The 11,567-nt window shown below is 49.3% G+C and overlaps 1 protein-coding gene across 2 annotated transcripts in view; it reads right to left on the reverse strand.

Annotated features, from left to right (window-relative positions):
• EPHB2 (EPH receptor B2) overlaps nt 1–10,541 on the reverse strand; it is a 132,639-nt gene extending 122,098 nt beyond the window's left edge. For both annotated transcript variants that reach the window (XM_015416530.1, XM_015416529.1), the window contains exon 1: nt 10,481–10,541. In XM_015416530.1, the coding sequence (XP_015272016.1) occupies nt 10,481–10,537 (57 nt within the window). In that variant the 5' untranslated portion in view covers nt 10,538–10,541. The remainder of the gene's footprint in view (nt 1–10,480) is intronic.
• Between the last annotated feature and the right edge of the window lie 1,026 nt (nt 10,542–11,567).

The raw sequence follows: 11,567 nt of genomic DNA on the forward strand, positions 1-11,567 counted from the left end.
CACTCCAAAATGGGGAAGGCAGGGGTGGAGGGGTGGGGGGAAAGCAGTCGAAACGAGAGATGAATAACAATTTCTCATCCCCGCTGAAACTGAAAATCTGTGTTTTGATTTTGCTTCTCCGTTGCAAGACTGGAAACCTCGAGTCTTCATTTTGGGGGCATTTTTCTGTGCTTTCGTGCTGAATGTCCCCCCCCCCTGTTAAATTTACACAATGTTTAACGTATAACTGGTATAAAAACAAGACGGGTAGCCGTGTTAGTGTGTCTGTAGCACTAGAAAAGAGCAAGAGTCCAGCAGCACTTTAAAAACTAACAAAATATGTGGCAGGGCACAAGCTTTCGTGAGTCACTGCTCACTTCTTCAGTCTCAGCATTCCACAATTAAGGATACATCTGCCCATCAGTCTCCAATTTTGACATATTTATTTCCTTCACTATGTTCTCCCCCAGAATTCAACCCAAACAAATGGTAACCTTATTAACTAAGATGGTTACTCCGGTTTGGTCCTTGAATCTATTAAACATCTTCATTATGTTGTAATGGATGTATGGACTGATAATTTCGTTTTTATGTATCTGAAGAAGCGTGCATGCATACGAAGAAGAAGAGGAGACTGGATTTATACCCTGCCCTTCACTACCCAAGGGAGTCTCAGAGCGGCTTACAAACCCCTTTTCCTTCCCCTCCCCACAACAGACACCCTGTGAGTTGGGTGGGGCTGAGAGAACTCTGACAGAAACTGCTCTTTCAGGAACAGCTGTGCCAGAGCTTGTGACTGACCCAAGGTCAAATCAGCAGGTGCAAGTGGAGGCGTGGGGAATCAAACCCGGTTCTCCCAGATTAGAGTCCACGCACTTCACCACTACACCAAACTGGCTCTCGAAAGCTTAGACTTTGGATAAAACTCTGTTGGTCTTAAAGGTGCCACTGAACTCAATCGCTGTTCTGACACAAATGTTGTTAGTCTTTAAGGTTCTACTGGACTCTTGCTCTTTTCTACTGGTACAAAACCAGTATTCAGACGGTCAGGGTTTTATTTATTTATTTATTTGCTTCATTCATACCCTGGCTTTCTCTCCAACGGGGACCCAAAGTGGTTTTCACCATTCCCCTCTCCTGTGTTTTATCTTCACAACAACCACAGCCCCATCAGGTAGGTTAGACGGAGACTGTGTGGCTGGCCCAAGGTCACCCCGCAAGCTTCCATGTCATTGTGAGGACTAGAAGCCGGATCTTAACCCAGGTCCTAGTCTGACACTCTGACCACTACACCACACTGTAATGTTGCAAAGAGACATCTAGACTAGCCCAGGCCAGCCCAATCCTGTCAGATCTCGGAAGCTAAGCAAGGTCAGCCCTGGCTAGTATTTGGAAGGGTGACCTCCAAGGAATACCAGGGTCGTGACGCAGAGGCAGGCAATGGCAAACCACCTCTGAAACGTCTCTTGCCTTAAAAACAAGTCTAGCTCACCACCTAGTGGTGCATAATGCTGAAAGAGCTAGAACTTCCAGCTGCCAGACCAGCTTAGGATCTCCTGGCTACTCTACATACAATGCCACACAATAATTATGAATTATTAGAGATATCTAGAATGACAGCTGGAAAGGGGAAGCAGCTGGACAGGCACAGTTGTGGAAGGGCCACGGTGGTGTAGTGGTTAGGGTGTCAGGCTACGGTCCAGGAGACCCAGGTTCGAATCCCCACTCTGCCAGAGAAGCTCACTGGATTACCTCGGGCCAGTCACGCTCTCTCAATCCAACCTACCTTACTGGGTTGTTGTGAGGACAGAATGAGGAAGGAGTCCCACACAGGCTGCCCAGAGCTCCTTAGAAGAAGGATATGGTGTCTAGACAGAAAAAAGCAATGAGAAGACCAAAGCGTTGACTCGCCCATTGTTTTCCCCACGGGCACGAGGATTTCTACTTCTGGAGCCTCTTGGCTCCCTTGGCAGCCGGAAACGGCCCTCATCTAAATGCTGTTCGAAGGGGGGGGTCACTTCCAGCATCATTTGGGGCTGCCGTGGGAAGAGGAAGGTGACAAAGATGCATTCCGTGGGTGGGAATCATGCCAATGCCATTACCCCCAATGCCTCCAGCATTTCACAGACGAAAACATGGAAACTCTTCTGTATTTAAGAACATAAGAACATAAGAGATGCCAATGTTGGATCAGGCCAAAGGCCCATCCAGTCCAACACTCTGTGTCACACAGTGGCCAGAAATACCAGTGCCATCAGGAGGTCCACCAGTGGGGCCAGGACATTAGAAGCCCTCCCACTGTTGACCCCCCCAAGCACCAAGATGACAGAGCATCACTTGCCCCAGAGTCCCTATCTATACCTTGTGGCTAATAGCCACTGATGGACCTCTGCTCCATATGCTTATCCAATTCGCTTTTGAAGCCGTCCATGCTTGTAGCCGTCCATGCTTGTAATATCCCTGTCCCCAGACCAAGGGCAGACGCCTCAGCACCCCCCAAAACACACACACACACACCGCACACGCACACATTATTACTCACTGCTGATGGCTCTTCTCCGCCTGCCGTTAATTACTCTGCAATTCATTTACGCTGCATTCATTGACTTTGCTAATAGCCTGTTCTGCACCCATTTCTGAAACAGGTGTCGGTAAACTTGCTGTTAACAGTTTTTTGTCACTGTCTCTTTTAAAAATCTTATTACTTAATTGAATATTTCAGTTCACACGAGAGCTGGGTGTTCTCCTTGCTGGAAAGGTGCAATTCAAACACATCCAGGTTTTGTTCGCTCAACGGGGAGGGCAAAGAAGCATTCGCCCAAAAGCCCAAAAAATGAGGCAGGGATTTAATGGAAATGAGTATCAGACCATCCCAGAGAGAGTCAGGGGCTGTGTTCCCTCTAGGCCGAGTTAGTGTGAGCTAGCTCGCAGTTTTTTAGCCTCCAGCTCACACACTTTGGTCTTGGCTCAGGAAGGAGGGCTCCAGAGCAAACTAATTTATGCAGCAGGCAAATTGCTTGCTCACAGCTTTAATGCCCGTAGCTCACAAAGTAGAATTTTTGCTCACAAGACTTCACAGCTTTGAGGGAGCATTGGTTAGGGGCAAAGGATTATACAGAACACCACGCTGCAGGATCAGATCCATAGTCTGCTTTATCCAGCATCCTATTTGCTTCAGTGGGCGTCCAGATGAGGCTAAAGCAGAGGTCATTTCGGGGGGGGATCGCGGGGGGTCGCAGTTCCCCCGGGTGAGGTATGGGGGGCGGGGCACATGACGAAGCCCCGCCCCCTGCTTCCGGCCGCCCCGCTTCTGGCCCTCATTCAGCCAGGAGGAGGCAGGAGAAGAGGGAGGGTAAGTTGCTCCCTCCCTGCCTCTCCCCACCCCTGCCTGCCTGGGGCCAGGGAGGGGCTTCGCGGGGCTTCCTTCCACTCCCGCCGGCCTTGCAGGTCCACCGCCGGGCCCCTCATGGGGCCTTCCGGTGATGTCAGGGGGTGTGGCATATGCTAATGAGTTATGCTAATGAGTCCCCCTAGCTCTTTTTCTATGAAACGACCCCTGGGCTAAAGACTTCTCTTATTGCGGCCACCAAGAAAGTCTTACTCTGAAGATGGAAGATGAGCCTCGTACCCCTTTAATGGACCTCTTCACCACCATGAATATGTCCAGACGTCTTGGGGGGGGGGAGTATTTTTTGCATTTTTTATATTTGCGTGTGAGTGTGCATGCACCTGGACGTCATGCCGACCTCTGGTGACTGACCCCTACTGGAGGCCTGGAGGAGATGCAGAGAGGTGGCTGAATAAAGCCTGCCCCCACTTCCTGACGGCTGGCGTTCCAAAGACGTCTCCCATCCAAGTCCTTACCAGAGTTGACCCTGCTTAGCTTCTGAGACCTGACGAGATCAGGCTTGCCCGGCCTCTCCAGGTCAGGACCGTGTCCATGCCTCTTAAAGACATCTAGTCTGGCAGCCATCCTGTCTTCCACTGTGGCTGTGAGTTCCACAAGCTAACAAAGGCACTGTGTGAAAAGGAGCTTCCTTTCACCTGTACCAAACCTACTTGCTCAACAACTCCATGGGGTATCCCTAGGGTTGCCAACTACAGGTTGGGAAATTCCTGGGTGTTTGGAGGATGGAGCTTGGGGAAGGTGGGTGTTTGGGGAAGGGAGTGAGCTCAGTGGGACATAATACTATGGACTTCAATAGGGTTGCCAGGTCCCCCTTGGCCATCAGTGGGGGTATGGGGTGCTAGGGTTGCAAGCATCAGCTCCTGAAGATTTGAGGGTGGAACCTGGGGAGGACAGGGACCTCAGTGGGGAACAATGCCGTCCACCCTCCAAAGCATCCCTTTTCTCCAGGGGAACTGATGTACGTGGTCTGAAGATGAGCTGTCATTCCAGGGGATCCCCAGGTCCCACCTGGAGGCTGGCATCCCTAGTCAGTCCAACCAAGGTTGCCAGCCTCCAGGTGGGGCCTGGAGATCTCCCACTTGTACAAATGATCTCCAGCTGACAAGAGATCAGCTCCCCTGGAGAAAATGGCTGCTGTGAAGGGTGGACTTTGTGGCACTCTACCCTCCTGAGGCCACTCCCCTCCCCAAACCTCGCCCTCTCCCGGATCCACCCCCAAAGCCTCCAGGTATTTCCCAACCCAGACCTGGCGACCCTAGTCCACCCTCTAGAGCAGCCATTTTATCCAGGGGAACTGACCTCTGTGGTCTGGAGATTAGTTCTGATTCCCGGAGATTAGTTCTGATTCCCGGAGATCTTCAGTCCCCAGCCAGAGAGCCTGGCTACCCCCAGCGTCTCCAAATCTTAGTATTTTATGAAGGGGGGGGAGAAATAGCTCTTCCCGGTTTCTCCTCAGCGCCCTCCCTCTCCCTGCCCCTCTTCCCTAGAGACCCCGGCTCCCAAATCTACTCTACTCTACGGCTGGATTGCTTTTCCAGCCACGGCCTAGCAAATCCCTTCAGAGTGGCACCTCCCAGGATCCCCTGTTATTTTTCTTCCAGCGGGATGAGAAAAGATTCCTCTCCCCCCCATTTCCTTGCAGCTTAATTAGGAGACTCTGCCCCCCTCCCTCCCCCCCACTGCTAATTAACATGCTGGGCCTGAAAAGGCTGGGACCCAAACAAAGCTCCTTCACGCAGCCCCCCCAGTGGACGGTGGGGCTCCCTTCTCCGCAACCCGGCATTCAAGACAGGCCAGGCATGGAAAGAGGAGAAGCCGACCTGAAGGGGGGGGGTTCGTCTATTGAGCCCGCCGGCCCACCCTTCGCACGCTTGCTAGCAAAACCTGTGCACGCTCCCCCCCTCCCCCCGCACACTCACATTGACAGGCAGGGCACAGCTATTCATAAGCGTTTGGGACTAAGGGGGGAAAGGGGGGTCTCCTTCTGGACAGCTCCCTGTCCATTCCAGAAGTGAGGGGGGTCCGCTGCTCGGAGAAGAGGGGGGGGAGTCCAACCTTGGCAGCTGGGGGGAAAAAGAAGAGCATCGTTCTGCAAGGACTGACAGAGGCGGTGATAACAAAGGGGTGGCCGCGTTAGTCCGTCCTCGCTAAATAAGTGCGGCGGCGGCGTAAAGACTGGCATTTATTTCAACATATTGGGGGAGGGGGGCGTTGAGGGAGTGAGAGAGGGTATTTCCTATCTGTTTATTCTAGACTTAATATTATTTGTCCGGTTGTGTTTCCCACACTGCCTCTCAGTCGACAACGGGCGCCCACAAAGGGGCCTGTGGAAATGGCTCCTTCTGACGAGAAAGCGGTCGGGTCCCACACAGAGCGGCAAAACCAGACCGCCTGGTTATACAGAAATGTAAGTTCACACAGAAAGAAGAAAGGAATCCTCCCCAATCCAGTCAGATGGGGGCTGAGCGAGGAGGGACCACGGGGAGGGGCCGTGGTTCAGTGGTAGAGCATCCGCTTGGCGTGCTGAAGGTCCCCGGTTCGATCCTTGGCATTTCCAAGCTAAAAGGAACAGGCAGGAGGTGATGCGAAAGACCTCAGCCTGAGAGCCTGGGGAGCCGCAGCCAACCTGAGCAGACGAGACTGACTTTGATAGATCAAGGGTCTGATTCAGTATCAGGCAGATTCATGCCTGAGTGTGGGCCAGGGAGTTGAGGAGCTTTGAGAGAAGACGAGAGTCTGTTAAAGGACCAACAGAGGGAAAGGAAAATGACCCACTTAGGACCCTGAGAACTTAAGAGAATCCTCGAAAAGGAGATTTTGGGGGAGCGGGGGAAGGATTTCCAGTCCTTCCCCTGCCTTTTAAAAAATTATTTCGAAATAAACATATCATAAACATGAACATTAACATAAACTGTAACAAAAAACTTTTTCTTCCAGTGACAGAGAATAGCATAAAATAGTTCCCGTCTAAAACATAAGCCAACAAACCTACAAACTAAACTTATCTTACAAAAGATAAAAGGGATAGTGCAAACAGAGTGAGTGTTTAAAAATATATTTCACTAACTGATTGCAACTAGCGTAAAGTAATACTCTGACATTAGTTTTCCCGTGCCATCTTGATGTTTAAACTTCCATTTTATAAAGGGAGCCCATTTTTCCAGTATATATGATTCATTTACCCGAGAATCACATTTGTGAATGTCATTTGTTATCTTATTCATAATAAAATAATCCCATAACTTCATATACCAAGAATGCACTGTAGGGGGGTTGTCATCTTTCCATTTTTTTTAGCTATAGTACTTTTTGCTGCCGTGGCCATTATCATTCATAAATCTTGTCATTTAGGAATTTTCAGATTCTCCCAAAGATTAAGTAGAATTAATTCAGGATCTGCTGGCATTGTAATTCTTGTTATTTCAGCAATTTCTAAAATAATTTTTTCTCCCTTGGGATTCAACATAGATCCCCACCTTCTCAGCAATGGCAATTAAACATCAATACAACGTGATCCTCCAGGGAGATTTTCCTCTAAGCTGGAGATAGGGCTCTGATGGCCTCATCGATGGTCTACACTTTTACTCCCCCCACTGAATTCGGAGCAGCATACGCAGGGGTCATTTCGTAAAAAAGGAGGTGCAGGAGCTCATTAGCATAACTCATTAGCATAACTTATTTGCATATGCCACACCCCCTGACATCACCGGAGGTGTGTCAGAAGGCAACACCCACCACTCAGGCTCCACTGGACTGTTTTGGATTGCTAGCTATCGGGGGGGGGATATGCAGATCTGTCCTCGCAGAAGAGGGAGAGCTCGTACCTGAATAAAACTTGGTCTTAAAGGTGCCACTGGACTGTTTTGGACCGGGTAGGCTGGGGTGGGAGAGCTCTGCAGCTTACCTGGCTGCTTCTTGCTCTGACTGAGGAGCAAGGGGGTGGGGCTTGTTGCATGTGCCCATCCCCTGGGCGCTTTACTGCCAGAGCTCCGCTCCTGTGCGCTCCCACGGGAAATGACCCCTGAGCATACGTCATTCTTCCTGCCTCTAGTTTATTTTTGCAGCAACCCTGTTAGTCTAAAAAGCTGGCTCAGGATCACCCAGTGAGCTTCAGGAGAAAGCGGAGATTCGAACCCAGGTCTTTTGCCTAACCATATCATCATACCGCCATCAGCTGAAGGGGGGTGGCTGGGACAAGATCCAGGAACAAAGAAAGGTTGAATGCCTGTGTCCTGCTGTCCTGTCCACCTGATACCTCTGATGAGAAACTGGAGGGGGAACTTACAGAAAACAATCTATCCCATGTTTCAGTGATGACAATTCTCGAGGCAGGGGCCAACGTTTAAAAACAGAACAATTCTGTAAAATAAACAGAATCAATCAGCGGGGGGGGGGGGGGGGGGGAGGCAAAGGAGGAAGCAGCCCCATGCTAAACACCAGCAACCCTCAGAACAAACAAAAATTATAGCAGAAAGCATGTTCGCTACAAAAAACCCAGATCTGATCAGATATGTCTTTAATCATCATGAATCAGATAAACCTCAGCAGACAACCAGGGAAAGGGCATCACTGAAAAGCTGAGTTGCCAACCTCCGGGTGAGGCTGGAAGTAAAACTGGCCTGGATGGAGAGGGAGGGTTCTAGTAGAAGGGGTCTGCTCACAGACTTGCTGAACAGGCAGACAACATTCACTCTCTCTCAATTCTTCCAGCAGTTTCAGGACATGGGATGAAACTTCCCTAAGAGACCAGAAGTGCTCCCTCCTAAATGTGAAGCCTAAAACAAATAAGATACCAAAGCTGCACACGTATGCTCGTTTACCTGTTAGTAAACCCCATTCAACATAATGGAAGTTGCTTCTGAGTAGACTTGCATAGGATGGTGCTGTACATTATTTCCTACAGTGGTATTGGTAGTGTGCTCCCCCATTAAATGCTACATATATACAGGGCTTTTTTGTAGAAAAAGCCCAGCAGAAACTCATTAGCATATTAGGCCACACCCCTGACAGCACAGCTCATTAGCACATTAGGCCACACCCGCATGTTACCAGAAGTGTGGTCATCCAGCCACACCCACCTTTTGCTTCTTATTCTGTTTGCTTTGTTGTCAAAACCCAGGGCTTTTTTGGTAGCAGGAACTCCTTTGCATGTTAGGCCACACACCCCTAGTGTAGCCAATCCTAATGAGATTCTGCTGTTAGGTGTGGCCTATTATGCTACTGAGTTCCTGCTGGGCGTGGCCAACTCGGGAGCCAGCCGGAACTCCGTTCCTGTGCGTTCCTGCCCAAAAATAGCCCTGCATATATATATATATAGGGCCAAACAGGACAAACTGACCTGCTATGAAGTTAATTAATCAGCTAATTGCATTCATTAGTGCTGTCAGCCTTATCGGAATTATTCTATGAGTTTATGACACCCTGACGGAAAATCACCATGAGCCGTTTTCACCACTTCACAATGAGCGGCTCCTTCCCAACACATTTGCGGTAGGGGACTTCGAAAGTCATTGGGGGAGGGACCAGAGGTCATTTTAAAGCATGCAAAACATATGCCCCTTACTCTCGGCCCCTCCCCCTCCCTTCCCCACAGATCTCTGTCATAAAACACTGGCACCTACCTGAATCGACTGATCAAATAGTATCAATTGACGAGTCAACAGGAAGCTTACTATGTGACTACAGTGAAATGTTCTGTGATGGCAAGGATGAGATTATTCAGTTCAGGGCTCTTTTTCTAGACAAAGCCCAGCAGGAACTCAAGGGCTCGTTGCTTTCTCCTGCCCCCTCCCCACACTGGTTGCAGAGAGTCAGGAACAAACTTAGTAAAGAAACTGAGCTTTGCTGATTGTCCCTCTGCTAAGATTGTAGTCACTTCCAAACAGGACAAATTGACCTGCTATGTGGTGTGCGTAAAGTGCGGTCAAGTCAGAGCCGACTTATGGCAACCCTTGTAAGGTATTCAAGGCAAGAGACGAACAGAGGTGGGTTTGCCCTTGCCTGCCTCTGCACAGCGACCCTGGACTTCCTCGGTGGTCTCCCATCCAAATACTAACCAGGACTGACCCTGCTTAGCTTCCGAGATTTGACGAGATCAGGCTAGCCTGGGCCATCCATGCCAGGAGACCGTAAGGTAGCCTTTCTTCTGAATGCTTACCACTACTTTGCTTTACTTCTGTCTTCATTGCTTTCAAAAACAGCTCAGTAAATACTTTCAATTGAAAGACATTTTTTTTTATCAAGGCTTGAATCTAGGGTTGCCAGCTCCAGGTTGGGGATTTCTTGAGGTTTGGGGCTGGCCCTCAGTGTGGTATATGATGCCCTAGAGTCCACCCTCCAAAAGTTGCCATTTCCTCCAGGGGGACAGATCTCTGTAGTCTGGAGACCAGCTGTAATTCTGGGAGAGCTACAGGCCCCACCTGGAGGTTGGCAACCCTATTTGAATCTCACAGTCACTCTCTACTTTGGAAAAAGATTTCTACCAGTGGAGAGGGACTTCCACATCTTGCCCCTCCTAGTACAGCTCAAAAATACAGGGACTCTACCAGGAATACCATAAGGGACGGTAGGAAGTCTACCATTGGGGTTGGAGAAAATTGCCCCCTGCTAGCATAAATTTTCTGCAGGATGCAACCCTTAAGAGGGTCAAAAGCTTTATACATACAAAGCATGTGCTTTACCTGTGAGCTGTGCATTCTATTACCTGTCTAGCAATTTAGAAACTCCTAGAGATTGGGGAGGGGGTGCACCCTGGGAAGGCTGGGCTTTGCATCTTCCAAAGCAGCCATTTTCTCCCGGGGAACTGATCTCTATCTTCTGGAGAGCAGTTGTAATCCCAGGAGATCTCCAGCCACCACCTGGAGGTTGGCAACCCTAGCAGCAATTTGCCTTCTCTCCAGACTCAAATTCGGTCCTCGGCACAGTTGACCCGTGTGCCTCGCTAGCTCCAAAGGCTCTCAGAAGCTACCCAGAATCCCTTTGTCATTGAGGCCAGCCGCAAAAGATGCTACAGGCCAGGGAGTCCCTCTTCAAGCACCGTCCTCCCGCCCACCCCACCCCATTCCCGCTGCCCTGGCCCATCCAGAAACTCACCCCAGATGGTGGGTGCACCATCCACCCTAGTTCTGCCGTGGCTGTGGTGGAGTCCATCAGCGTTTCTGGAGGAGAGAAAAAAGCACAAGTCGTCAGAGGTCCCCCTTCTCACCCAATCCCTCTTTAGAAGAATCCTTGCTTTTCCCAACCCTGCTCCAGTTCACGTCTTGCTCTTTGCCACTCAGACCCAAGGCGCATTACATCATTTTTTAAAAAGCAACGAAAACAACATAATGCATTCAATAAACAATGCAATACGCTGCTAAAAGGAGCTGCGGTGGCTCCAGTGGTTAAGACGCTGAACTGCAGGCTGTGGAAGGTCAGTAGTTCAGCAGTTCAAGTTTTAAATGCTACTAAATTATTTGATGTTTTATTATTGCAAGATTTCTTGCCATGTAAGCCGCCCTGAGCCCTACGGGGGAGGGCGGGATATAAGTTTAATAAATAAATAATAAATATTTTTTAAAAAGCAATGAAAACAACATACTGTATTCAATAAACAATGCAATAAGCTGCTAGAAATTACATATCTTTATTGCACCTTTCTCCCACTGGTACTCCAAGCGGGGACCTCACGTCTCAGAGACAGAACGGTTCTTCCATCCTATTTCATCCTCACAACAATCCTGTGAGGTAGTTTAACCTTCGGCTGAAAGAGCTTGACCAGCCTGAGGTCACCCAGCGCACTTCGTGGTTAAGTGAAGATTTCATGCTGGGGACCGCAGAGCCAAGCCTGGTATACGAACCACTCCCCCATGCCACAATGGAACTCTCACACTAGTTCCATGCAGAAGAGTCAAGCTATCTGGTCACCACACCTCAGAAAGGATATTATAGCACTGGGAAAAGTGAAGAAAAGGGCAACTCGAATGATAAAAGGGTTGGAACACTTTCCCTGTGAAGAAAGGTTAAAGCGCTTGGGACTCTTTAGCTTGGAGAAATGACGGCTGAGGGGTGACATGATCAAAGTTTACAAGATTATGATGGCCCATAGATGGCACTTATCCCCAGATAAGCTGGCAAAATGTTACCCCAATCTTTCAAGAAATTGTTGGAAATGTAATTCTGGTCACCACACCTTAAAAAG

This window comes from Gekko japonicus, unplaced genomic scaffold (genome assembly GCF_001447785.1).
Source record: "Gekko japonicus isolate JY-2015 unplaced genomic scaffold, Gekko_japonicus_V1.1 scaffold2776, whole genome shotgun sequence".
NCBI lineage: Eukaryota > Metazoa > Chordata > Lepidosauria > Squamata > Gekkonidae > Gekko > Gekko japonicus.